Source organism: Pyrus communis, chromosome 5 (genome assembly GCF_041283825.1).
Source record: "Pyrus communis isolate YQ-2024b chromosome 5, ASM4128382v1, whole genome shotgun sequence".
Lineage (NCBI taxonomy): Eukaryota > Viridiplantae > Streptophyta > Magnoliopsida > Rosales > Rosaceae > Pyrus > Pyrus communis.
In genome coordinates this window covers 29682384-29708459 of record NC_142569.1, presented here as the reverse complement: position 1 = coordinate 29708459, position 26076 = coordinate 29682384, and the positions used below count along the sequence as shown (strand labels likewise).

At 38.4% G+C, this 26076-nt stretch overlaps 5 protein-coding genes and 1 long non-coding RNA gene across 7 annotated transcripts; 1 reads left to right on the top strand and 5 right to left on the bottom strand.

Annotated features, from left to right (window-relative positions):
- Positions 1–193: 193 nt before the first annotated feature.
- On the bottom strand, positions 194–6965 carry LOC137726602 (epimerase family protein SDR39U1 homolog, chloroplastic). The gene is made up of 14 exons (XM_088694876.1): positions 6663–6965; positions 5909–6428; positions 5779–5832; positions 5235–5310; positions 4792–4851; positions 3826–3944; positions 3615–3659; positions 3402–3480; positions 2880–2941; positions 1933–2035; positions 1437–1497; positions 1076–1146; positions 699–838; positions 194–622 (listed from the first exon to the last, which is right to left on the bottom strand). The coding sequence occupies exons 2-14, from the start codon at positions 5984–5986 to the stop codon at positions 509–511; spliced, it is 1062 nt and encodes a 353-aa protein (XP_088551002.1). The 5' UTR covers positions 5987–6428; positions 6663–6965; the 3' UTR covers positions 194–508.
- A 2335-nt stretch (positions 6966–9300) lies between these two features.
- LOC148697108 (uncharacterized) lies at positions 9301–10310 on the bottom strand. Its single transcript, XR_015963066.1, has 2 exons — positions 9948–10310; positions 9301–9862 (listed from the first exon to the last, which is right to left on the bottom strand). It is a non-coding gene; the product is annotated as an uncharacterized LOC148697108 (long non-coding RNA).
- Positions 10311–10494: 184 nt separating this feature from the next.
- Positions 10495–11038, top strand: LOC137726725 (small ribosomal subunit protein bTHXm). The gene has a single exon (XM_068465681.2). It carries the CDS (start codon positions 10587–10589, stop codon positions 10884–10886), a length of 300 nt encoding a protein of 99 aa, XP_068321782.1. The 5' UTR covers positions 10495–10586; the 3' UTR covers positions 10887–11038.
- Positions 10546–14421, bottom strand: LOC137722177 (uncharacterized). Of its 2 annotated transcripts, none has more exons than XM_068461150.2 (2): positions 13728–14421; positions 10546–13462 (listed from the first exon to the last, which is right to left on the bottom strand). In XM_068461150.2, the coding sequence occupies exons 1-2, from the start codon at positions 14047–14049 to the stop codon at positions 13158–13160; spliced, it is 627 nt and encodes a 208-aa protein (XP_068317251.2). In that variant the 5' UTR covers positions 14050–14421; the 3' UTR covers positions 10546–13157. The 2 variants fall into 2 exon arrangements, with proteins under 2 accessions (XP_068317251.2, XP_068317246.2); XM_068461145.2 differs by having other exon boundaries at positions 10546–13465; positions 13728–14416.
- Positions 14422–15249: 828 nt separating this feature from the next.
- Positions 15250–18553, bottom strand: LOC137725466 (NADH dehydrogenase [ubiquinone] 1 beta subcomplex subunit 9). The gene is made up of 6 exons (XM_068464155.2): positions 18357–18553; positions 18202–18243; positions 17892–17973; positions 17201–17256; positions 16404–16477; positions 15250–15488 (listed from the first exon to the last, which is right to left on the bottom strand). The coding sequence occupies exons 1-5, from the start codon at positions 18486–18488 to the stop codon at positions 16436–16438; spliced, it is 354 nt and encodes a 117-aa protein (XP_068320256.1). The 5' UTR covers positions 18489–18553; the 3' UTR covers positions 15250–15488; positions 16404–16435.
- Positions 18554–19136: 583 nt separating this feature from the next.
- LOC137725986 (kinesin-like protein KIN-7E) lies at positions 19137–25668 on the bottom strand. The gene is made up of 15 exons (XM_068464834.2): positions 25438–25668; positions 25120–25190; positions 24121–24424; positions 23817–23906; positions 23627–23727; positions 23372–23485; positions 23201–23282; positions 23061–23128; positions 22900–22965; positions 22647–22771; positions 22133–22469; positions 21615–21716; positions 20675–21526; positions 19906–20213; positions 19137–19752 (listed from the first exon to the last, which is right to left on the bottom strand). Exons 3-15 carry the CDS (start codon positions 24338–24340, stop codon positions 19431–19433), a joined length of 2787 nt encoding a protein of 928 aa, XP_068320935.2. The 5' UTR covers positions 24341–24424; positions 25120–25190; positions 25438–25668; the 3' UTR covers positions 19137–19430.
- Between the last annotated feature and the right edge of the window lie 408 nt (positions 25669–26076).

Below are 26076 nucleotides of genomic sequence, written 5' to 3'. Positions count from 1 at the left end.
GTATCAACTTTAAAACTCAAGTCATAAACTATAAGGGCCTGTTTGGTAGCATTTTACAAACAATACACTTCACATGAAATTTCACGGATTAGATCCGTTTATTTTTCACAAGCATCTCCAATGGTATAGGCAATCGAAGCAGGCAAAACAATACTAAAAAGGTTGACGTGGTATGATGCCTACTCAATTGGCGTATCTCAAATAAGAACTAGGAGTAATTTATATATGACACTTTGAAAATGTGTTCAGATAATACATTAACCACTTAAACAAGAGATCCACAGCATCCACAAGGACCAAAATTTCACCTGATTCCTTAAATCTGAGATTCTTATAATCTGGGATACCTTGTAGCTAAAGGAATGAAAAACAAAGATGTTTCCTCTGCAACTTGTTACAACATTTTCTTTACGATAACTGATCGTGATGCATCTTTCATGTAGGTTTTGGAGATTGTGATACCCACTGCCTAAAAGAATGAAAAACTACAGATATTTCCTCCGCCAAATTAGGCTGCCTTTTGTGAAATAATCGATCGTAATGCATCTCTCACATACGAGTATTTGAACGAGAAACCCAACTCCTTGGCTCTAACTGGAAGCACCTTCTGCCCATCCAGAACCTGCAACGACCTTGTTATGTATCTCAGCAATATGAAATCAGGAAAGGGGTTGAAAAGAAAATAAAGAAATTCTTACCACAGAAGCTCCTTCTCCAAGGACTGCTTTCAGGGCAAAGTCCGGTACAGGCAGCCATGAGGGCCTGCCCAAGACATTTCCCAAATGCTCACACATTTCTGCAAATCGAACAGGGTTTGGTGCAGTTCCATTGATAACTCCTGAGATTTAGGTAAAAACTGTGTTCAATATGTTGAAAAGTTTCGAGAACCAGTGTCACACGAGATTGTTGAGTGAACACATATCATCATTAATTCGTTTATTGAAATTCTTAAAGAGTATTCGAACTATTTATAAGTGTAGTTATCTCCACGTGCCAGCAAACTTTAGATGAAACCAATATCAATCCTTTGGTTCTTTGTGTCACTTCAAATCAGTAATAAGCAGTGAATCTTTACCTTTATACGATGGATTGGAGAGGGCTTCATATATCAGGTTCACTATGTCATCCAGATGAATCCAGGAAAACCTACACGATATTGAAAAGGATCAATTATCCAAGATGTTGACAGGAAGGACAAAATAAACTAATAAATGCCATCCAATCAGTACGTGTGAAACCTTTAGTAACTTTAGTTTCTTCTTTATTAAAAACCCGACATCCTCGGTTGATCATAAATATCTAAAATGAAACTTAACTGACGATGTCATATTGTCTGATTAGCTAAACAGAGCGATCTTTGCTTTCAAAGTGGCAATTGGAAAGTGTTAGTAGTAAAACATTGACTGATACCCGTCGGACAGAATTGAGGACAATACCATTGCTTTCCAGAGCCCAAGGGTCCTCCAGCAAACACCATAAAGAGAGGGATCATTTTAGCTGCAAATGCTCAAAGGTGTAAGCATGGGTGAGGCAGACTGAGATTATTAGTGTCATACGAACCACAGTTATAGATATGTACAATTTGTAACAAAATCGAGTGACATTTTAAATGTTTTTTTGCCAATATCTAACGGAAGACATGGCACACAACCGAGCGAAATGGCATTCTAGGATTCATACGGCCAACCCCACTTAGTGGGAAAAGGCTTTGTTGTTGTATATTTTTCTAACATGACATCAGAAATTGAAAGTTAGAGATAATTATGCATAGAACAGCCTGATACAATTACGAGGTCATGCAAACCTCAGTGCAACCAGATTGGTCAATGTATAATCAAACATAAAGCAGAAAAATTGCAAACCGAAGTCAATTTTAGCAAGTCTAGTTAGTGAGCAAACATTGCAACTAAGGTTTCACAGTATAGAGCATACCTAAAGCTCCACCATCATTACCAAGAACAACACCAATGCGAACGAGCGCTAGCCTAACATCCTTATTCACTTTGAGGGCAGTTCCTTCCCATTCTCTACAAACCTGAAATGACTTACATGTTAGTTGAAGATCCTGAAAGGCTTAGATGCGAGTTAAAGATGAGGACAATTTTTTGCACAAACGAGAAGTTGCGATAGTGATGATGTGATATTCCGTCATGGACTGGAAGCTCTGTGTTGGTGATAGAGTGTATATTTAGCCGGACTGACAATACGTCCAAAAGTCCATTCTACAACTCATAATAACACTAGGCACCACGTCTATGAGTTCTAAAAAGAAAACATAAACATAATGAGTTCTAAAAAGAAAACATAAACATAATTCATCTGAGCTGCAATAGCCCTTGGCCAGTGATCCTAAAACTCTAAAACCAAGATTAAATATGATCAAAGTAATCAGGAATTCTTCTACCTATTCAGGTCGTACAGCACCATTGAAATTAGAAAGTTCAATTTTCCATTTAATTATTTCCATCATGTCAATTTTTTAAAAAATAAAAATAAAAAGTTACTTTTATCACAACCAAAGGACATACCAAGAAGCTATTATTTCAATTTCCTGGAAATTAAAACCTTATTCAGAAAATTAGTCATCCGTAACCACAAAGCCTAAAGGAGGTTGAGGTAGCATCCCCAAAAGGGTTTCAGGGTGGTAATCAGTTTGATCCAACTACATTGGCTATGTTGTTGATCAATCTGACTATGCATTCAACATCTATTTAGTATGACAGTCATTAGTCAGATAATTAAATAGTCTCAAAACATACTGGATAATGGAAATCTTAGAAGTTTTAAGCATCTTTTACCACGTCAATTAGGCTTTCATATATTCTTTTTGAAACTGATTATGCATAAAACATACATAATAAAATAATTCCATTGCTTACCTCAGCTAAGTAATCGTTCCCTGACGGACTTTGCTCATCAAATATTTGTGTCTCACTAGTACCTGACCATAATGAATAAAAAATTAAACAAGATCCAAAAAGGAAAATGAGCTTAGTAACTTTAAAGAGGCTCCTTAAATTTGGATTATGAGTCTCGAGTAACAGAAAATCATATGCCAGCTATAGGGAGATAATGAGTGTTGCCTCAGCACAATGATATATAATAGTTACTAAATGGTCTTCTAACTCACTCCGACATCAGAAATGTATCACTTAAGATATTTATCAATTATCTAAGAACTTTATCGATTAACTAGCAGATCCAAGGACGCTCCAATTCCATGGGGCATTGAAATGCTTAGTCAGAATCTAATGATCGAGAAGAATAAATTCCGCATAAATGCCTACAATGTTTTACAGATGAATACTAGCACAGCAAGAAAAATAACTGAAAGTTCATGCAAACCAAGCAATAGGATGATGCAGTTACTTAATAGATAAAAAGCATGAGACTGAACGGACCATAGTAACCGACAGCTGTTGCGCTAACCAAGACTGTAGGTCGAACTGCATCTGGTAAATTGTTTATTAAATCTATGACCTTCACAACCAGTTGAAAGGCCGAATCAGTTTTTGGTTAAATAATACTCTCTTTATTAAGAAAAGGAACAAAAACTAAAGTGATTTGTATTTTGACAGCCGCATGAAATAATCAGTGTAAGAAACCCTACTAACCTTCGATGTGACTCTAATCCTGCTAGTCTTGATCTCTTTCCTTATCTACAGTCCAATTAGAAGTTAGTAACTTCTAGGCATACATACATATGTTCACTTCTGATATTGAAACACCATGAATCACATACTGTATGACCTTAGCCAGCAATGTTCCGTCAATTCATGGCAGTTTTACTGCTATAAAGTTTAAATATTCACCACTGGTACCAACCTCAGGAGACCATCTTGTGCTTATGGGCAGTCCAGCCAAATTTACGACACCAGTTGAACCTTGAATGCTGTCTTTCCACTGTGGCTCCTCTGCAATCACAATTCCTGGAAAGTCCTTGACTACAGATGGCAGGAAAAATTTCAAGTGTTAACCCAATAGAGAAGACTATCTCAATATTACCCTGGACGATAAACCAGCAGTTAACAATGATTCAAGCATTGGGGTTATTTCAATCTGTATACAAGTGTAACAACTTATATTCGGCAATTTTTTTATATTTCATAATAAACAAATAGAATCATTTGTTTGTTAAGTTACCATGTCCCCAAAAGCTTAACTATTAGGAACCAAGCCCAACAACGTATATCAAGAATAATTTAACATGAAACACTAACACTCTTTCTCACATGACATTCACACAACAACTGAACCAAATGAGGCCTTACAGGAGCACAGTAGAAATTAACAGAAAACAGGGGTATCAATACTAGAACCAATGGCTTGAGGAACAACCTCTCTCCAAACCCCATCAAGCACCAAACAACAAGACGCACTAACAATTTGTTTAAAGTATACATAAAATAATTCTTCCTTTAGTTTTTGAGTTTATTCTTTGGGATGAAGGAGGGGCTGTTGGACAGATATCCAACTGTTTAACCCATTCTAAAAAGCAGATTTTTTTTTTCTAGAAGTTGATTATCCTTCCAAGTGTTGGAAAAGTAAACACTAGCTGCTTATATATCATTGCTTTTGATGTAATGAGGAAGTGACTGGTGGAAAGCACTGGTGGAACAATAGAGCAGCTCCACTTTCAAATGATTCACATGAATTTGAATTTCTTGGTCCTCAGAAAATCTAACTGAGTCAAATTTAACTTGGATTCATAGAATCATGTGCACAAACTTACTATTCCTAGATTTCAAAAGATTTGAGAAAATAGCCAACAAGTGTAAATTACCTTCTTACCCGGAAAAATTAACTCAGACTTCGATCTGGACCGTGTCAAGACATGCACACTATGATTATCTGCATTACAAATTGGATCGAAAGAACATTTAGCTAGTGAAACTATGCACATGTAGTATGAGTTTCGGCTTCATAGACAATAAGTATTAGGCAACATAGTCTTAGTTAATGCAACCAAGCAGCACCACAACCTTGAAATCATTTGATTTGGTTGTAAATGCACCTTGTTATGCATAAATACTGAAAGATATGCATGTCCCTTCTTGCTAGCTCCAGTAAAAAATAAGGACCAAATCAATATTCATTGGGAAATAATCTAATAACATAAACAAGCATTAATCAGAGGTGGATGCACGAAAATAAAATATAAACACAACAGAATGGAAACACTGCGTATAAGTCCGCAAGATTTCTATAATAATGGAGAAGAGAATGAGCATAACCTGCATGCAGCCTTTGCACCAATCTTCTCCCGATAAAACCCGTAGCTCCAGTTATTGATACAGTCAACTGATTTGCCTAAGACAACCTACAAGGAGTCAATCTCCAACAGGCAAATGCAACCTATAAATGCTCAAATACATTCATGTGACTTTCCAACTTTGTAACCACACACATAAATGCAATCATCCTAATCATCTGATTTATCACTCATCATCACCCACTATGTTAGATAAAAAGGGCTGATGATAAGTAACTTTGTGAAGCCCAATCCCTACAAGTTCTGGACCAAACTGCAATGCAAAGAGGTGGTAAACGTTAAGTTAGTTATGTGGTAAGTCCAGTTGGTGAGGGCAATGTGCGCCCTCCTTACGCCCAAGTTCGAATCCCCCTCCCGGAAAATTAGAATAGTTTAGAATATCGCTTGTGTCAGTGACAAAGTATTAAATTCTAGTAAATACTGAATCGACCAAGTAAATTTGTATAAATATGAACAGAAATGTACGTGTGCATGTTTGGAAGGATTCATAGTTTGAAGAGCATTACCTTCTGGGGTTGGTCAGAGGCACACCAAACACTGAGCCTCCTAGTCCCACACTTCTAAGAACCCAGAAAACAAAAAAGATTAAAAACAAAACAAAGGAGAAATTGGAGAAGTGGGTAGTGAGTTACTCACAGAGAGGGGCAGAGAAACGTGAAGAGAGGTGGAGACAGTGTGGGTCCATGAGAGAGCAGTGGCTCCACAGACCTCCATTGCTGCAGCAGCTTGCAAGCTCTCTCTTTCTGCTAAAACAAGATGTTTTATTTCTGTTTTGTGAGATGGCGGTGAAAGGAACGGCTAATGCTAATCCACCGAGTCCAAGTCACTCACAAATGGAAATGTGTTTGATTTCGAACCACACCCAATGACCCAAACTAAAACAACCGCCCATTTCTTTTTTAGGGTCAAAGGAGATTTTTATTACAAAAAAACACACCTTATAACATAGGCTCAACACACATTTTAAATACAACCAAAAAAGGCCTAAGACAATACTAAAACAGAAAAAAGGCCCAGCAACAATAAGGCCCAGAAACCAAACAGCTTCCACCAGAAGCTTCTATAGCCACCTCCACCCTTTGAAACAGGTCCTTCGGCTGATTCCCATCCTCTGTCCAGTAACGCCTCCACAGATGCCACCTCCAACCCAAATTTGCTACTAGAGCACAACCATAAATAAGGGATAATCGGCAACCAAGTGAACGAAGCCGATTATTAGTATGAAGTTCGTGGATATCCACGAACGACACTGCCGGAAGCGACAAACAACAAGGAGAAAGTGGTGGTGTTTGTAACACCCGAGCCGGTGTAAACACCGAAACTCTACACACAATCTTCTCAAGAAACATGGCTGAAGATCGGATCAAGGATGAGCAGGGAAGAGGTTTACCTTTAGGAGTAAAGGAAATGGGGAGACCATAGTGAAAATTTGGAAGAGGTAGCAGTAGAGGCAGGGAGAGAAGAAGGAAAAGATAAAGTAAAAGACACAGCAACCGACCCCGGTCGAAGCTAGGGTTGGTGCCACCCGAAAATCCCAAGTTCGAAAGACTCACAGGCAATGAGAAATTCCATGGATTTTAGTGACGCATTTTTAGAGGAGGGCTAGTCGATCTTGCGTTTGACAATAAAAAAAATTAAAAGTTTTAAACTATTGAATGATGGTTCAACAAAAAAAAAAAACATATTATTGAATGATGATTGGTAGTGAATGGCACTTTGATTATCCTGATTGAGGAATCTTTTAATACTTAGATGCGCGAATAGGCGCATTGATTTGAACGGATTTATTCTCTTGAAGTTCAAATCACCCTCCACACATTTTAGATAAATTTAACGCATAATGTTCCTTGTATGAAAAAACAAAAAAAAAAAAAAAAAAAAAAAAAAGCCAAAAGGATCTACCAATTCAGCAAGTTAAGTTTTTTCATGTGCTAAAAAAATCTTAATTTTATTGATAATGTGTTAAAAATATAAATCATTGTCGTTGACAAGTGATGTTTAACAACTTTCAACTTCAACTTATAGATCGTGTTGTATCAAACACTTGATAGTTGTGCTTCGGTATTACATATTTGTATCTAATTTAATAATTTATTTCACTCTTGTATTCTTATCTTCGGCTATTTTCAATGTTTAGGCATAAAGTTTGAAGTTATAAAGTCATACTTGACTTCAAATTTGACTTCAAAAGTTATATCATCTTCAATGTGCATTTTAACTTTTTAACTCTTGTGCATTGAAAATAGTTAAACCTAAAGCTAATTTTTTTATTTAATTTTGAATCGTAAACCATATAAAAAACCATCATCGAGGTTCTCCTTGTTGATTCCACAGTAGAAGTATCTTCAAGCAATATCTTCTTCATGAGAAAATGAAGGACCTCTTGCTCTTTTGATTTCCTAGCTCGACTACGAGTGTTTTCCATATTGTAACGAGGCTAAATGGATTAAATGTACTTCGAATAAAAAGAAAGGTATGCATTTGTAGGAGATTTTAGAACTAGTCGTCACTACTTTTCGTCAAGATATAGATTATGGCCGTTGAATACATGTTAGGTGCAAATCTTTCGAAGAAAAAATGACAGCAACTATTTGAAATAAAATAGTCATTAAGCAAGAATTCTATTGTATACCATTGGATGATGACAACAACTATTTGTAGTTGGTCCGAAGGTGATCTCTTGTTTGACTAGACACCCACTTTCTCGAACACTCGCTCATTTGGACACCTATGTGCTCGGACACCCATTCGTTCGAGCACTTACGAGATCGAACACCCACAAGTTCAGACACCCTTAAGCTTGGATCTCGACTCACGAACCTAACTTGTGTACCCAACTCAAAGACCATAGGTATGGCCCCGACTTAAAGACCTGACTGTGTGAACCTGACTTGTGGACCCACACATAGAACCAATATGTGAACTCGACAAGCGAATCTGGCTTATGTCAAGAATCAACTCATCGTGAGTGCACAATGATGCAAGTGTATACTCGCAACGAAGAACGCCACCAGCTGAACTGTCTAGCAATGAGCATAGCCTCTAACCTCGCAACAGCCTCGCCGCAAGCACTGCCTCTAGTCGAACAGCGTCGCAATGTGTTCTACTTTTTGCCGAGTATTGCTTCACGTTGAGCACCGCCTCATGTTGAGTTCGGCCTACACATGGATTGGATTTGAAGTCTTTAGCCAAAAAACTCTCTTGAGTGAAGACTTGGGGGACTCTTGTCGTACCATATATGGTCTCAATATTTGGGCCTCATTACATAGCCCATGATGTATGTATGAGAGGAGGGAAACTCTTAGTCTATAAAAGGAATCCTTCACCCTCACTTTAGGAGGATGACAAACATAGCCTCTCCAGCAACAAGCCTCCATATACAATATAACTCTCATTTTATATAGTGAACCTGGATCGACACCCGTGTGGCCATAGCCCTCACTTGAGGTGAACCACTATACGTCGTTGTGTTCTTGTATGTATGTGTGATTTATGGTCGGATTTAATTAGTCCAAGATCGACCCGATTTTGTGCATCAACAAAGTTGGTCATCACTTTTTGAAATGATAATTATATTTTGTGTAATTCAATGAGGATCTTACTTTTAACCAAACAATTGTGTCAATTTTAGAATCAAATATAACTTTTGACTCTAAATTATTCAGCCTATTAAAGATAGCCTTAAAAGTTTACAGGTTGTTTAAAGAATTTGGCATAGATTTTTTGTTATACTATTTCAAATTTCAAAAAGAGAAAGAAAAAAGGGAGATAATTCTCTAATGTAGTTTGCATCACCCATAATATTCTCCCTTCTTCTTCGTTTTTTATTTTTTTATTTTTATTTTCTTTATAGTAATTAGTAATAGGGTAAATCTCAGTTTACTATTTTCAAGTTTCGTGGTTTTCAACATTTGGTATATGAAGTTTTTTTCGTCCCAGAGCCATACCTAAAGTGTTAATTTTAGGATAGTCTCATACATCTGTTGGTCGGACTGTTAAGTCTTCCGTTAACTGACGTGGTGCCCATGTGGACAATGACTAGGCATTTCGTGTCATTAAGAGGTTCACATAGAAATTAAAAATTCAAGCTAGCCACACTTGGACATAAAATAAAAAAATAAAATAAAAAAACTAAAAAATAAAAATAAAAAATAAAAACTAAGGGTTTTCCCATCCCCATTTCGAACCACGTTGCAAATCCCCAGCAACCCATCTTTGTCTTCACCATTGCAAATCCCTAGCAACCTCCTGCTCCAAACCCTCATCCTCCTCATCCCAAAATCTAACCCCATCCTCCACACCCCAAAACCCAACCTTAGCCAAGAGACGTCGTCGCATGAAGTTATTCATGGAGCCCAATCCTCCAACACACCAAGCCCAAGGCCGCATATCTCTACCCTCCTCCTCCAGATCCGGTCAAGGCCTCCAAACCTTCGCTCGAAATCCGATGCCAACGTGGATCTTCCCAAATCCGACCCGAAATTCGTACCGTTGGATGCTTCCGAATCAAACCCCTACCCACATCTAGCCTGAAGACCCTAACATCTTGCAAAACCAATTTTTGTTGGCGGAGATTTGATTCTGAACTTCCTTCAAATTCACAAAAAATGGAAGGAAAAAAATTTAAAAATCACAGAGATAAAGAGAGACAGATTGAGGACGACATGGAGAGTACCTGCTTTTGGGTGTCTTCGTGTAGAGAAGAAGAATTGAAAGCGAGAGCATAGAAGGAGAACAAAAAAGAGGGGTTGGTCACTGGATTGGATGGGAGGGAGAAAAGAAAGCTGGGAGGGGAGCGGTGCCGGCGAAGGAGGAAGGGGAGGGGGAGAGGCGGAGGAAGAGGAAGGATCGTGATTTTCTGTGTTGGGTGGGGAAGAAGAAACAGTGAGATGAACTCAAATTAGTTTTTTAGTTTTTAAAATTCAAAATTCAAAATTGTTTTAGTTTTTAATTTTTTAATATTCACGTGGACCCATGCTGACACGTGACATTCATTCATTGTTCATGTGGATGCCACGTCATCAGTTAACAGAGGTGAAACTTAACGGATGTATGTGATTGTTTCAAAATTATGACTTTAGGTACCTTTCTGGGATTAAAAAACTTCATGTATCAAATGTTGAAAATCAATATACTTCAGGATAGTAAACTAAGATTAACCCTTAGTAGTATTATTAGAACATAATGGATTTGGGCTTTATATCCAATCCGGGCACAAAACAACCGAACAACGGAAGCCCACTTAAAAACTAAAATATTTGATAACAGCAGCTGTGAATAGTCAGAGAGAATAGTGGTGAATGAAGTGGAAGAAATGGCGATGATGATGCAGTGGTGCGGCGCAGCGGCGAGGCGGGTGCTGATGGCGGAGCAGCGCGCCATCTTCACAACCTCCTCTTCTTCCTCCCCGGCAGCAGCAGCAATTGCAAAAGCAAATGTGCTTGGGGCGCCGATGCTGTGCGGGCGAGGAGACAAGAAGACGAAGAAGGGGAAGCGATTCAAAGGGTCGTTCGGAAACGCTCGGCCGAAGAAGGAGAAGAGGATCGAGCGCATTAAGGACAAGGTTGAGGTCCCCAGGTCCACCCCTTGGCCTCTCCCTTTCAAGCTCATCTGAATTTTTCAAAATTTCACTCTCTTTTCTCTAAGGGGTTTTAGCTCCATATATGTAATGTGGAACTCCCTAATTTTTAGGGTTTTAAGTGTTTATGTCATACCTTGTTATCAAATGGAGACATTTTTATTTTAAGGCAATGCATATTTCTGGTATATATGTTTCGATTGTTGATTTGATTGTTTGATGGGTCTCTTGGTCTTGTAATTTTGTTGTCTAAAACCACAAAATGCATGGTAAGATTTGAAATTTTGATTGAGAGCTAATAACAATTGATAGACATGGGCGTGTGTGCTCGTATCCCCCTTCCCGTAGTTTAGATTGGATTAGGTGTCGCTCGACCTACTTAGAATGGAAATGTCGGGACTTATGGTGTTTAACTGTGCTATTCATTCTTATTGGGGTTAAGAATGAAAATGGTGATTGCTGATGTAGTAGGGATTTGATCTGCATACAGTGAAGTACTTCCTTTTCTCTGGAGCATTTAGCAGGGTTCTAACTTCGGGTTCTTTGCTGAACTTGTAAATCTATTCTAGTTTATACATGTTCACATAACACGGCGTGTATTTTCAGCATATAATCTTCTAAGACTGTTTCACTTAATTGCTTGAGTAACTTTGAAGACATTTAGAAATATATCGAAGCAATTTTGTTGGAGTGGAACTGACAAAAAGAGATGAGAGCAATACTAAACGGAAATATTGAACTAGGTAGGTACATTAGAGTTCTGGTGGGTGCAATGTGAGCGTAGCATACAAGGATGGTTTGTGCATTTTATAAGATGGACACCAACTATTTACTTCAAAATGCTTTATGCATAGGAATAGGCGTCATGAGTTATGATATTCAGTTTGTGCGCGGGGTGGAAACACATTGCGGTTCAGTTTGTGACACTAGCTGCTTGCCTTTGGTATTATTCCAAACATTGGTATGATTGTGTACGGATAATAGTGGTTATGGTAGAGCTTAGTTGCCTCGGTATTATTCCTAATCGTTGAGTCAATTAGCTAGATAAATGTTGCTAAGTGATGTATAATGCTAACTTTGATTGAAAGCTAGTGACTTCATGCCTATCCCCAAATCATTGACTCTTGCTAGACATGGAGGGCAAACCTTATAGGTAACTTAGGTTTTTAGAGTGCCGATTGTAGATTGCCGGATGGTTCATAAATTGGTAGGGAACTAAATAATAGGACATGATTGATAGAGCATCTGGTACCAAAATCCTTTCCATCTCAAGTTTTGTGCACAACCAGAACATCTCAAGTTTTGTGGATCTTTCTAGCAATTCTGTGAGCTAGAATTTTGATTTTAGGAGAAATCTGAATGAGGTGGAGATAGAAGAGGCGGCTAGATTATTACAAAATGTGGAAAATGTTTGCTTGTCTCAATCAAGAGCGGATAACAGAAGGTGGAAACTGGACTTATCAAGATTGTTCACTTGCAATTCCTATCGCTCTTTCTTGAGCAACAATGGGATTGTGCAACATTTTCCACCCTCTTCTCAGATTTGGAAATCAAAAGTTCCTCCTAAGGTCAAAGTTCTTGTGTGGCTAGTGGCTAATGGGAAACTCAACACTTGTGATCAAATTCAAAGGAGAAGCCCTTTTATTTGTTTCTCTCCCCATTGGTGCAGTTTGTGTAAAGCTAAGGAGGAAAGTGTCAACCACATTTTTCTCCATTGTTCTTACACGATTCAACTGTGGTGGAAATTGTTTCGGGAGGTTAGAGTTAGTTGGGTCATTCCAAAGGGTTGTTTCGAGCTTCTAAGTACCAATTTTGAGGCTCTAGGAATTGAGAGGAAAGCTAAAGCTTTGTGGGGTTGTCTGGTGTCGGCAGTTTTTTGGAACATTTGGTTGGACCGTAACAAAAGAATTTTTGAGGATTATTCTGGTACGGGGGTAGCAGATCTATGGGGAAGAGTAAGATATTGGGCAGTCCTCTAGGCTTCAGTTTCGAATGATTTTAAGAATTACTCTCTTTCTCACATACTATGGGATATGTTAACAGTCGTAAAGTGATTTTGGTTGAGTTTTTACTACTTGTAATCATATCCTCTTGAGAGATTGTCTTGTTTTGTTCTTGGTGGATTTCTTATCCACTTCTGTGTAATTCCACTTTTCTATTTTAATAAAATGGTATAGTTTCTTCTCCAAAAAAAAAAAAAAAAAAAAAAAAAATCCTTTCTTCTAGCTGATGCCCTGGAGCCATAATTGCAGCTTAAATCAGAAAATATAATGTTATTTACACATGGTGTGGTGTATTAAAGCAGTGTCAAACAGAAGATTTGACGTTTATTTTGCGTACTTGTTGATTAACATTTTCATTTTTCTCTGTCGTTTGCAACTGCCTTGTCAACTCCACTGCTAGCTCTGCAATTATGCACAGTCCGATGATAGAATAAGTGAAGCCAAACATGATAGTCACGACACCAACTGGGGATGCTAGAGGATAATATTTGCCTTCTCTTCTAGGTTCAGTTGCAAGCCTAAATCCAGTGTTGATTGCCCATGCCAGCATGATCATTGCGACGATACTCACAACCATGCGGCTGACGATGCATATCGTCTTCAGCTTCCCTGCTGCATCATTAGGAATCAAGTAAGATGAGAAGTTCAGATGAATGAAATTTCATTAATTAGTTTAAAAGGCGTTAATTTAACTATCCCGGTTTCATACACCCCCGCCCCTCCTCTAGGCTCTCTCTCATCATCTCTCTCATCATGTGATGAGAGAGAGTCAGGAGAGTGGGTGTGTGAAACCGTTGTGTAAGTTTCCTCCTAGCCTGAAACTAACACCTGCTGCTTTGTATTAAATTCTCGTTTTCGGTGTTGGTTGCATTACCTTGAGCTTGAGGCTTCCTGATCTCCTCCTGCTTCTTCTGCAATTGTTCTGAGAGTTTCATAACCAAGTTTGCAAGTAAAGGAAGACCAGCAGCCAAAAACAAGAAACCGAGAACTATAGTTAGAACTCCGACGCAGAATGCCCAATTGTTCGACTCCCGCTTTATCCCCGGCGTGTCTGCAACTCCAGATTCGGACCAAATGGTCCACAGGAACAGAACTACCATGACAAGAGACGTCAACACAGAAAACAATCTTGCACATCGGGTCTTGGCATCTCCTCTGAACTTCCACCGGAAGGCTCTTATGCCTTCTTCCTCCATCTTCAGCCGCGGGGCGGAGTTGGAAGAGAGGAGAAGAAAAACAGAGAAGAAACTGAAGAAATGGTTTTGGCACTGAGAAACTGTTGTGGGTTTTTTGTTTATGGGTCAGCCGAGATAAGTGGGGGGAAATTATCTGTTTTAAGTTAGTTGGGTCATCACTTAATTCAAAATTAAACAAACATGAAAGAGATGGTGGTAATTAACCATGAATTATCACCCAATTATGAGTTAAATACCCTGTTCCTTCTTGGCTTTGTTTTGATTGGCTGATATCATGGGAGAGTTAGAACGGAGACACAATGAGTTGAAGAAGAATACGGGTATACTCTATCTGTCACAATGATCCATCACTTGCTATTGATGGTTGTCAGTAAACACGAGTCATTAATAATGAAAAGAAAGAAAATAACATATTAGGATTATGTGCCAAATTTCACCATTAAAGGAAAGAGACTGTATTAGGAGACTTAACAATTTAATTACGTTTTCCACAATGATAGCACTTTGAAATTGAAATTGAGACGTCTCATCTTCAAATTTTGAGTTATTGTTTTCCATGCCAATTTCAAAGTTATTTCAATATTAATTGAAACTGAAGGTAATGTCAAATATTAATTATAACATCGTGTCCTAGTCACCCTTCAAATTCAATAGTGTAATGATGCTGATTAGTCATAATTAGTGGAAGTCGAGTACAAGTTTATGACCAGCAGCAACACTCTCCTCAGTCTCGTGGGCGTTTCGGGTGGGCGGACGACGACCGGAAAAGTCGTTTAAAATGAACAAGTGTCTTAACCCAGGGTCGATGAACTTAACAATGATCGACCTTAACAATGATGAGACTGGACTCGTTCAATCGAAGAGACACATACCAAATGAGGTCGTAAGTCGTACCTCTACGCGCCTATGTGCAACGAGATTTTTCTAACAAAGAGACCGATTTCGAAATGACAGACCGCTGCCTCGGCATTTTATTTTGCATTTTTCTAAAGGCGAATTCCAGATCCGGAAGTTCATACGGACCAAAACCGCTAAATTCACTACTGGAAATGCATGCCTAGAACCCAACCCTATCAAACAAATGTGCGTGTGTGCGCGCGAGCGCATGTGTGTGGACATAGAACACGTATATGCACTCGTGCACCCACACTACATGACTCCAACCGCAGGTCTAGTACTTGCACACCGGTGATAACTCAGTTCAGGGAATCCAAATTACATGAACAGGAGAAAATTGTTCATATCAAGCGTCACGCTTAATCCTATCCTGATCCTGCAGCATATGCCGCATTGTACAAAAACACCAAACACACCTTGAAGGGGAGATACTAAGCATTTAAAAGTATTCAAAGCTTAAATCCGTCATTTGCTTAAGCAACATGTCACAGATGCTGGCCTCAATAATTATCTTCATCATCATCGTCACTCTCCATCTTGACCTGCATCGTTAAAAATAAGAGACATCAACATTTAACATCATATTATTTTTTTTTTATTAGAAAGAATAAGAAGAAAAGCATTGCATGACGGGGGAATGCTTCATGTGTGTTAAAATGGGAAACACATTGCTACACAAAATAACTCAACAACATAACCCAAACAAGTACTTTACTATCTTTATCCATTTTTCCCCTTTTAAACTTGTTTAAGGAAATAATCTCTCTCCCTCCTTCCTCCTCTAGTCCTTTGTTTTCTGCCTCCATCTCCCTCCGTCTCCTTTCTCAATCATTTCCCTCCCGTTATTCCTTCTCTTTGTTTCTGTTGCTTTAACTCTATTTGGGTTCATATCATTTTTTTTCTTTCTTCCTTGTTCTATTTTCACTCCCTCTTCACTTTCTGTGTACAAATTTGTTTCCTTCAATTTTTCAAGATTAAGCAGGAGTTGATGCAAGATGAGTAACAAAGAAAACAAAATTTTCAGTGTAAGACTATAAAATCGATGCGAAGACTGGTTCATATTGAACTAAAAGAGGTGGAAAAATAAGATTTTGAATTAGTGGATGGTAGAAGAACAAGACTGTTTTGGTAGCACAAGATTTGTGATTTCCTGTTAAAAATACAATGAGGCTACAAGCTGTGCTTTTACTACACAAATCACTTTAGCTATTTATTTATTTATTGGAAGTAGGAAAGAGGAAAATCTCAGTCTAGTGAAGATGTCACTAATCTGTTAATGTGGCACTCGTCATGTAAAAATTAGAAAGAAGGGAAGTGTGATTCTCAGAAGTGTGATTCTCAGTCTCGGAAGAAAGGGTGAAAACTCAAGAAAGCCAATGAACTGAGTATCCACACTGAAAAGTGTTAAAGAAACCACAACGAATAACACATATCAAGTATATAATTAAATTGCTCACCTTTATTTATTGTGAAGAAAAACATTTGAATTTTAGTCATTATCCTCTTTTCCGTAGTCGTATACTATCTCAATCTGCATTAAACAACAAATACCACCATGGTTAAACCCATTCCAGGTGCAGCATTGTTCCAGGAGGGAATAGCATGATAAACAGGAACAATGCAATGCCAAGAAATTTTTTAAAAAGTAAATAACTTTCTACTTGCAATAGGAAGCCACCATTTTGTTGGAGACTGACAACGGTAATATTAAACCAAAAAAATCGTAATTATGAAAGCAAATTAGTGCTCTAAAGGATCCTGTTAAACTTGACCAATAACAGTATTCTATCTTCCTGAATGAAATAAAGAATGATGGTAGAACGTCAGTTAAAACAAACTAGTAGGTAACTAAGAAAACTCTCAAGGATCCATTTTTTAAGACTGGGCAATAACAGTACTCTTATCTTCCTGAATGAAATAAAGGATGACGATAGAACGTAAAAAATAAAAGCAAAAAGTCAACAAATTAAACTCTTAGTTTTGAGTACTCATCTAGAAATGATAATTATGCCAGCTATTATACGACTGTAACATAAGAGAATACTTGTCCAATTCCACTTGTGCCCTCTGGTTAGAAAACGAATGCGTGACTAGTTTACTAGACACAAAGTAAACATAAGACACAACACAACAAGTGAATCAAAAGCAAGTAAGAAAATGATTGAAAAAAATGTAGATGTCCTCAAAATAGATGTGAAGAAGTAATACTCAAAAGCACAATGATAAACCGAAGAATGAGTTGTAATAAAATTACCCCAGCCGGTGGAGTAGGATTCCGGTGAAACTTTGAACCACCGGGGGCCCAAGGAACTGCACAGACAAAATGGAGAGAGGAGAAGATGAGACCATATATAAAACCATTAGTAAAATCATAATCTGGGAAACACATGGATTAATTAAGTAAAATAAAGATAGACCAAACCTATTAGAATTTACAAAAGCAAGCTCTCAATTCTAGTTTTTATCAATATACAAATGAGAACAAAGACATGGCTTTAGGGATATTTTAATAGGGCACCACAATATTGATTCCAAAAATAAATAAATAATTAATATGAGCACCAAGCTAACCAGAGACAGACATAGACCACCATAGAGATACGCATATAACTTTCTAAGCACTGATGAGTTTGTTGATCATCCAAGATAATTTCTCGAGCATAAGGTAGCTTAAACGCACTAAGAAAATTTGAGGTGAGGTTGAAACCCCATCAAATCTAGAATGAATGCCAGTTCCAAAATCCTCTCTCCCTAAACTACTACCCATATTAAAAGCTTAAAAGACATTAGAGCTTACAGCAAAAAATGGGGTCCAGAACATCAAACAAGAAACACAGAACCTATATGCCTGGAATTTTATATAAGCTGTTCCCTTGCTTTCCAATTGAGGGCAAAAGCAATGAATTTTTGTAAGTAAAATCGGCAATTTATGAAAGGGATTGTACCAATGTAAGGATCGGGGTGGCGCCACTTATTGTAAGTGGCTTCGGCATTCGCTATGAGTCTATCAACGGTGTCAGGATCTTCCTGTAAATCCACACCAATCAAACAATCAAACCATCAATCAAAAGGGTACCTTAATTCATTAGCAAAGCAATCAAAAGGGTACATTTATTCAATACAGAAAATGCAGACAAGCCAAACAAATCAAAATTTGAAACTGAATGTGAAAAATTCAAAAGTAAACGAATCGAAATCGAAACAAAAACAATAACAAAAAAAATTGGGAAATTGAATAAAAGGGAAGAGACCAACCACATGCTTGTTGGTTTCGAACCTCTCGCGGAGGGCATCAGCCTGAAAAAACAAAAAATAATCAGAAAGCGATTGAAATCGAATGCATGCAATGGTTGATGGATGGTTGTGATTGAATAATGAAGATTGTAAAAGGGGCCCGAGAGCTCGAGTACATCTGGGTAGAAGAGGTGGCGGTGAACGGCCCAGTTGAGAGTGTCTCTGAGCGCTCGCCTGTAGAGGATCCGAACCTTCTCCTTCTGAGCTGCTCGACGAGCTACGTACGCTGCTGTTGACACTCCGCTCATCTCTCTCTCCTCCCTCTCTCTCCCTCTCTCTGCAGTCTTCCTTGTTTCACGTCTTTCTACAGATGAAATTTGATGACGAAATGACTGGCTGTCAACACGGCGTCGTTTCCTTTCTGGGCCGAACGATGTTAACGTAATTGGGTAGGGCTGGGCAGGAACCGAAACTCAACCAGGTTCGAACCGGTCGGTTCGGTTTTATTCAGTATTTTCTCGGTTTTCGATATGAACCCAACGAGTTATCTAATAAACTGATTCTGAGACCAGTTTTGGATAGTTTTAGGGGTGTGCAAACAGGTCTAGGATCACCGCGGCGGGCAACGGATGAGCTCGAATTTAGTAGAGAAGAAACGGGGTAGGACGGGCGGGGCTTGGATATGTATGAGGCAAGACGGGTCAAAACTTTAGTAATACAGGCCCCAGACCGACTCGTTTATTACATACATTTGTAGTGGACAATTACCAACGAAACAACACGGCAAAAATTGTTCTTCCTTGCAAATTTGGATAGGTATTTTTACTTTTAGTGTGCACTTCCTACACTTCTCATCTTGTTTTGGTGATTCTAATATTCGTAAATTATAATTACCACGAGCATACATTACGTATAATACATGTTTTTGAAAACCTGATAGCGTATGAGACAGAGGCTAAGGGAAAGACAACAAACCATTTATTGATAATTTTTACACACAACAGTCACAAAGATTAAAAAAAAAAACTACATTTCAGGAAAGCTGGAACAAAACCAGGAAACCATATTACCAAAATCACAACATAGCTTTCTAAGCTGAGCATGCCGCCTAAGATTTATACAATTCCTATAAATAATCGTAGGCAATCTGTTTCAAGTTTTGATGACGAAAACAACGCTATGTGGCCTATATGATTTGAGAAACCACCTATCTATAGTGGTATAGTGGTATATTATATGAGAGCAGCATGTTATATAAGAGATACCATGCTATTTTTCCATCCAAAGGATCTACGCCTTGCTTTCGGCGGTGTGAAACTAAGCCCGAACATTCCCTTGAGCGCCTGACCCTGCTCTGCGAACATCACCAGCTTTGCAACAATGGCGGCGCTATCTGTAATGTGGTTCATATCCTTTGTGTTACTCCACAAGCAGTTGGCCAGCTGCAGCCTCCTGCGCTTTGAATGCAGTGCAATACCCCACTTCTGGAAGAGTCTCTTTCTCTCTTCTGCCGAAAACCTTTTCTGCATCAGCTTGCTTAGCTTTACTCTCTCCCGACCGATAGCTTTCATGCTGTGTCGAAATAAACACGTTGCAGCCATAAACCAGAACAGTATTTTAGTCAACTTGTGCACGAAATAGATGTTAGCACAGAAACAAGACATTATTCAAAAAATAAGAACGACATTGAGTAAAAAGAAAGAAAAAACAGACACGAGAGTGAACCTTGAAGCCAGTGTGAGTGCCTGACCATTTTCGACAGCTTGATCTCCACGGGAAAAAGTTTCCTTGAGGAAAGATAATCTCCTAAGTTCAACCTCCATGTAAATGGAATCCGTTGGATCACCTTTGAAGAGCAAGAAAAAGTAGGTTCGATGGACCACTGATATATAGCAAGTTTGCCAAAGTTCAAATACGGCCCTCTGCTTTCTCTCAAATTCCAGAGGCCAATCAGCAGTTTCTGATAATTCCAGCATTGGGTCTACTCCTACATCCTTCACATTCTTTGCAAACTTTTCCCCCGTCTCTTGGTCCTAGCACGCACATACAGATAAAGCAACAGATTTGTGAGAAGCTGACTAGCCCAAATGCCTTACAATAAATAAATGCAAATTACAGTATAACTATTTGTAAGTAAGTTGTGAGGGCATGCAACTTAAGATAATTTATGAATTTGTAAAATTCCACATCCACGCAAGCCACATTAACCTGTTGAAACGTTTAAACGTCTTTAAGTTTATCGATTATCTCCAACATGGAAAAGTAAATGTTGCAATCTCACCCCAACTTTGTTGATATAAAAATTATGAACTTAAAAAGTGGGAATCTTGAGAGAGTAAGACTAATGCATAATGTTTCACATTCTCATGCATAAGTTCTCATGAACTTATCACCTTCAAGGATATTATCTAATTATTATAACAAGCAAAGACAGACACAAAAAATGATGGGGTTTTTTCTAGTGGACAAACTCAAAATTAAGGCACATTCTCACCTGACCGTTGACAAGTTGTCTGTCATTCTCAAGCTTTTTGGCCATTTTCTTTAGTCCTGTGACAAAAGTATGAACACTGGCAATATCCTCATCTGCAGTCCGTCCTTCTAACTCATCCACGGCACTCCCAAGGGAAGATTGAGAATCATTTCTTGACAACCTTGCGCTGGAATCATAATGTAATAATGGAACCTTCCTCCCGCTAAAACCTTCTGGTCTCCCAGGAAAGCTTTTCTCAAACCAATTAGGTGGGGTTCTCTCCGATTTATCCGGTGAAGATGAGCCAGCCGTGAAATTTTCTCTACAACTCCAGCTCCTAGTTAACTTTAGGCTTCTAGATTGTTCTTCAGGGTAAGGACTACCAAGAGAATCAATCGTCATTTTTACATCACGTAGTCTCTGTTCGAATGTGCCATATGTAAAACCATTTTGCATCTGACTCCCTTCTCTATCTGTATTCACTGGGGTTGATATCATTTCTTGACCTGCTAAACTTGCATCCCCAGATGTTACTTCATTTTCAACAGTAGATAAAGCAAGGGATCCAGAATTCTTGTCCCTGCTTGACTCTTCCATCTCAATACAGCGGACTTCTTTGCAGTAGTCATCAGTATCTTCTGCAGTCCCACCTGTGGGATCCTCTACACTCTGGCATGAATCAGATCTAAATTTCTCAAGAATCTGTCCGTATACCTCCTCAGGACTGCTCTCACCGTCTCTGTCATCAAAATGAGGATTGTTGAACTTTCTGACGCCATTCATATAATAAGGATCAGCCACACCTGATGATACTGAGCCTTCATCATCTGACACATCCCCAGCGTTCCATTTAGGATTGAGATTATCTGAAGGCTGAAAGAGAAGAAACAAGCAAGAATTAGAAGAACAAAGGTATATAACATGTAATAAAACTCCATAGTAAATAAGCAAGAATATGTACTTGTCTGGAATCGTTATCCTTTCCAACCATCCGCAGTAAATCCTCCACCCGTGATTCAGCAAGATCACATTGCTTTTTCAGCTCTCTAATTTCCTTGTCCATCTGAAAAAGGTCACAAGTCATGTCTTGGTTTAAATGCATTCAATTAGACACCCACTTGTATCAAAACGTGGTTACAGATTCCAAAAATGGGCATGGATGAATTCGAAGCCTACAGCACACTTACACCTAAGCTGAGTACATGAGTCAAAGCAGCCCGTTTTATGATCTTATAAGAAGCACAGAATAAATAATGAAATTGTGTAGATACTAGGTACATGGAGATTTCCTAGAAGCAAATTCAAATTATTCAATACGTCTAAACTACCGTCTTCCAGACCTATCTTCTGAAATGAAATTCTTTCAATTGCCATCTGCCACGGGTCTTCAGAAATGTCTCCATAACTGTGCTTATATTTAATTCCCATTGACAGGTATTATTCCCTAATTGTAAACTTTCGAAGAAAGAGAATCATTACCTTTTCAATCTGAAGATCTTTCTTTCTAAGCAACGCTGGGTAATCACAAGTTGAGGAAGGGGGGCCAGGAATCCTCAACTCACTCTCCAATCTAGCCAGCTCTTTCTGTAAATGTTTAACAAGGGCCTTATCTGACATGACTACATTGACCTGTGCTTTTGTAGTCACTTCTTTTGCACAACAAGCAAACAAAAGAGTGTTTCTTGTTTGTTCAACATGGCTTCGTGTGGGGGTCAAAGTGCAAATGATGGCAGTTCTAGCATTACCACCCAAGGCCGGCTGCAGTATGCGTGTTAGCTTAGAATCTCTGTAATTGATGTGGCCATTCCTTCCTTTACTGCGTACAAAAATGTCAGATTTGAAATCAAAGGTTCAAAACAGGTTAGTACACATGCATGTAGATAAACATAATTAAAAAGAAAATGTCCAGAATAAATAATAATTTACTAGACCTTTGCCTGTCAAATGAACTTGGTAAAGTATATGACATAAAGGAAGGACGGATTATACAAACCTTAGCTTGCGAATAACAGTGCTAAGAGTTAGTAAACTGCGATTAATGTGGCAGCCTTCTTTTAATCTCATCCCAGCAGATAATGCCTGGGCTGCACGCTCGCTTCCTGCCAAGTCCACAAAATTCTGCAACAAACCCATGACTTCTGAATTTAATATCTACTTAATATTGCAAATGGAAACAATGAAATTAAATTAACAGAACATTTTATATATTCTACCAAGTATCCAATCTAGAAATAATTAATATATACCACGCTAGCTGCAAGGGTGGTTGAATTGCCTTTGCCTAGGAACTCACGAGCGGAACTTTCAATTGCCTACAAGTTAAAGTTGGATTAAGCAAAGTAGTCTAAGGCACTGCATATGAAATGAATATACCCTTATCAAAGAAAATCCAGGGGGAGGGGCATACCAGTTTAATAATTTGATGTGATCTAGAGCTTTTTTCGTTTAATGCAGTCTCCCCTATCTGTCTTTGAGCTGAAATAATACACTCAAATAATTAAGATATAATACTTTGGGGTAAATGCAGTATTTTCTCAAATGATTTACCTTCACAAATAGAAAGGAGCTCCTTTAAATGGTTCCAGTCCCTCAGAGTTTCCTCTGTGATTTTCTCTATTATGGTTCCCCGCTGATGAGAATATACAAGTGTTAAAGCAAAACTCATATACACATGAAAATAACTATCTCAAGAAAATAAAAATAGCAGAAGGCACCAACCTCAGGATCATCTAGCAGCCTAAGCGGAGTATTATCTATGCTTAGGAGGTCTCTAACAGCTTCATTGTATATCTCAATAGCTGAAAACTTAACAACAAAAGCTCGTTCCTCATGCTGAATGAAATAGCAATCTTTATATTAGTGTGGTTTGCATTAGAAACTGTCTTTATATTATTAACGTCTGCAAATAAACAGTAGGAAAGTAATAAAATTGAAAAGAAGCAAAGCATCAAACTTATTAGTAATCATTCTTACCGCATGTATATAATCAAATATTTCTGCTACTGTGAACTCTGTTATACCATTCATAGTGTACGTTTTCCCACTGCTTGTTTGACCATATGCAAAAATACTTGCTGAGAAAGAAAATTTTGGTGTAAACTTTTCACTAGTTGCATAAAGAAAGGTATCAGAAGGACGTCAACACACAGATCTATATACTTACAGTTGATACCATTGACAACTGAAAGAGCAATTTGTTGGGCTCCTTCATCATAAACCTGCCTTGTAGAGCAATCACCCCGAAATACTTTGTCTACCATAAAAATATGAACAAAGATAAATAGATAAAATAGTTAAGATGTATCCCATAAACCAATGAACTATGAGAAAACCATGCATTCCCAAAAATTCAAGCCAAGGCCAGTGCTGGACATTAACGGTAAGCAGATGTACCATTGTAAACTCAGACTCAAACACCTATACAAAATTACAGTGAGTACACTGTATACAGATGAATATATTCTTACCAAATGTATAGGCAGTTGGAAATGTAGACCCTTCCCGCAGCGTGTTTCGGTATAAGATGGTTGTGTCATTAATGCATTCCCAATCTGCTACTTCACTTGCTGCAACCTCCTTCTCACTCAGAGGCCTCAACCTCACCAAAACCAGAATCTTCTCTTCACGAGCAGTTGCTCCTTGCATCTTCTCCCACTTCACTAGATCTTCCCCACCAATTGCCCCCATTATCTCACTTTTCCACCCGATGCTCTTGTCAACCCAACCGCCAATTAATCAAAGCTTAACAAACAGAAAAATCCCATCGAAATTCTGAAAGTGGAAAAAAACAAGCTCGGTGTTAAAGTACTCCAAGCCACACTTATTTCCCAAAATGCAAGATGATTTAAATGTTAAACACAGGGTTGTTGCACTTGCCAAAACATAAATTATGCCCGTCGTTACCACGTTGTTTGCAAAAAGAAGCTAAACCATGGACATTACCCCAACCACCTCAGAAAAAGAAAAAGAAACATAAAGAAATGCTAACTAACTACGGGTCACATCAGCAACAACAAGCTAAAACAACCATAATTAAAAATACAAACACCCCCAAACGCCAATCACGTCCTAAATCTGCAACCACAAGCCATTCGTGGCTAAATCCAACCACCCCTGGAAGACAACAGCCACAAAGAAAGTTAATTATAACTAAAAGTTTATTAAGATTAAGGGGTTTTTAATTCCCTTCGTCACGCTCATTCGTCGATTCTAAGCTTCATTTCCACCACATTATAAAAAATATATATACAATGTCATCCGTATTATCTTTTATACATCATCCAACAGCGACCAACATGAATGTCAATTCGAAAGTGGCGACCCACTATATGCTTCAACAGCAAGCAACCGGATACCCGTTTAAAATTTCGTCAACCGACGACCGAAACGTTCAACATTTCAGAGAGAAAGGGTCCCCCAAAGCTTCAAACTTTAACAACCAGAGATTAACCCAGATGAGATCTTACATTGGAAAGCTTTCCCGACGACTTGTCGTGCCAGTCTGCACTGTGAAGCTTCTGCTCCTCTGATTTGTGCTCTGCAACACCAAAAAAATACAAAAACTTAATAATATCAAGAAGCAGTTTTTAATAATATTAAAAATTAAAAACTAAGATATCAATGCGACAGAGACGGTGGCACTGAATCCCAATTCTAACCGTTATTTACTTCAACAATAAAAAATTAATTAAATTAAAAAATAAAAAACCCAGAACAAGTGTGACAAAATCGCTCTATTTTTTATTTTGGTCAAAAAAATGCCCCTCCGAATCCGTTTTAATTACCGTTTTCGAGCACGAAAAACTCAATGCTTAGTATTTGGAGCTCCTTCTGAGGAGGCGATCAAAAGGAGGAGCAGAAGGCAAAGGGAAAAAAAGAGCAGAAAAAGCGAATGCGGAGGAGCGGAACGAAACGGCAGCGTACTGGAGGTTTTGATGTAACAGTAAAATGGGGGATAGTATTGTCACAGTCCCGCTATCTAGTGAAAGCTTCTTTTCTCCTAACAAAATAAAAACGAGACAGTTCGGTTGCTTGCTTTGGTTCTAGAACTCCAGCTTTAACTGTACTGTTGGAAATTGAAAACACGGTTTTGCCCCTGACTCTTGGTTTTCTCTGGCTGGGGTAGGCACGGGAAAAATGGAAATGCTGAGGAGCTTTTGGGGATTTAGATCCTCTTGATAAGGATTCGAAAGATCTTTGCATTTTATTCGTTTATCATACATAGTTATAAATTATTTTAAACTTTTTGTTTAAAATTAAACACAAAGTGTCCTTATCCAGTTTTGGGGATGGATGAATTTGGGGGGCCCTCGGATGGGCGACACGTGAGGAGGTTTGATTGGTGAGGTGGTCCGGATTCTTGCAACTGTTGGATGGGGAATAACAGGCCGTTGGATTTTTCGGTTTTGGGTGGTTGTGGTCGA

Bases quoted from the DNA above. Each gene is read 5' to 3' on its own strand.
- LOC137722177 (XM_068461145.2), bottom strand. From the start codon at position 14,049: ATGGAGGAAGAAGGCATAAGAGCCTTCCGGTGGAAGTTCAGAGGAGAT. The intron at 13,466-13,727 runs GTAATGCAACCA...CTAATGATGCAG, and splicing joins CAGGAAGCCTCAAGCTCAAG to CAGGGAAGCTGAAGACGATA.
- LOC137725466 (XM_068464155.2), bottom strand. From the start codon at position 18,488: ATGAGCGGAGTGTCAACAGCAGCGTACGTAGCTCGTCGAGCAGCTCAG. The intron at 17,257-17,891 runs GTACAATCCCTT...TTGTCTGTGCAG, and splicing joins CCACCCCGATCCTTACATTG to TTCCTTGGGCCCCCGGTGGT. The intron at 16,478-17,200 runs GTAATTTTATTA...TGTTTAATGCAG, and splicing joins ATCCTACTCCACCGGCTGGG to ATTGAGATAGTATACGACTA.
- LOC137726725 (XM_068465681.2), top strand. From the start codon at position 10,587: ATGGCGATGATGATGCAGTGGTGCGGCGCAGCGGCGAGGCGGGTGCTG.
- LOC137726602 (XM_088694876.1), bottom strand. From the start codon at position 5,986: ATGGAGGTCTGTGGAGCCACTGCTCTCTCATGGACCCACACTGTCTCC. The intron at 3,945-4,791 runs GTAAGAAGGTAA...TGCCATCTGTAG, and splicing joins GTCTGAGTTAATTTTTCCGG to TCAAGGACTTTCCAGGAATT. The intron at 3,481-3,614 runs GTTAGTAGGGTT...CTGGTTGTGAAG, and splicing joins GGATTAGAGTCACATCGAAG to GTCATAGATTTAATAAACAA.
- LOC137725986 (XM_068464834.2), bottom strand. From the start codon at position 24,340: ATGGGGGCAATTGGTGGGGAAGATCTAGTGAAGTGGGAGAAGATGCAA. The intron at 23,129-23,200 runs GTAAATCATTTG...GTATTATTTCAG, and splicing joins GCTCCTTTCTATTTGTGAAG to CTCAAAGACAGATAGGGGAG. The intron at 21,717-22,132 runs GTAATGATTCTC...GACCTTTTTCAG, and splicing joins AAGATCTTCAGATTGAAAAG to ATGGACAAGGAAATTAGAGA.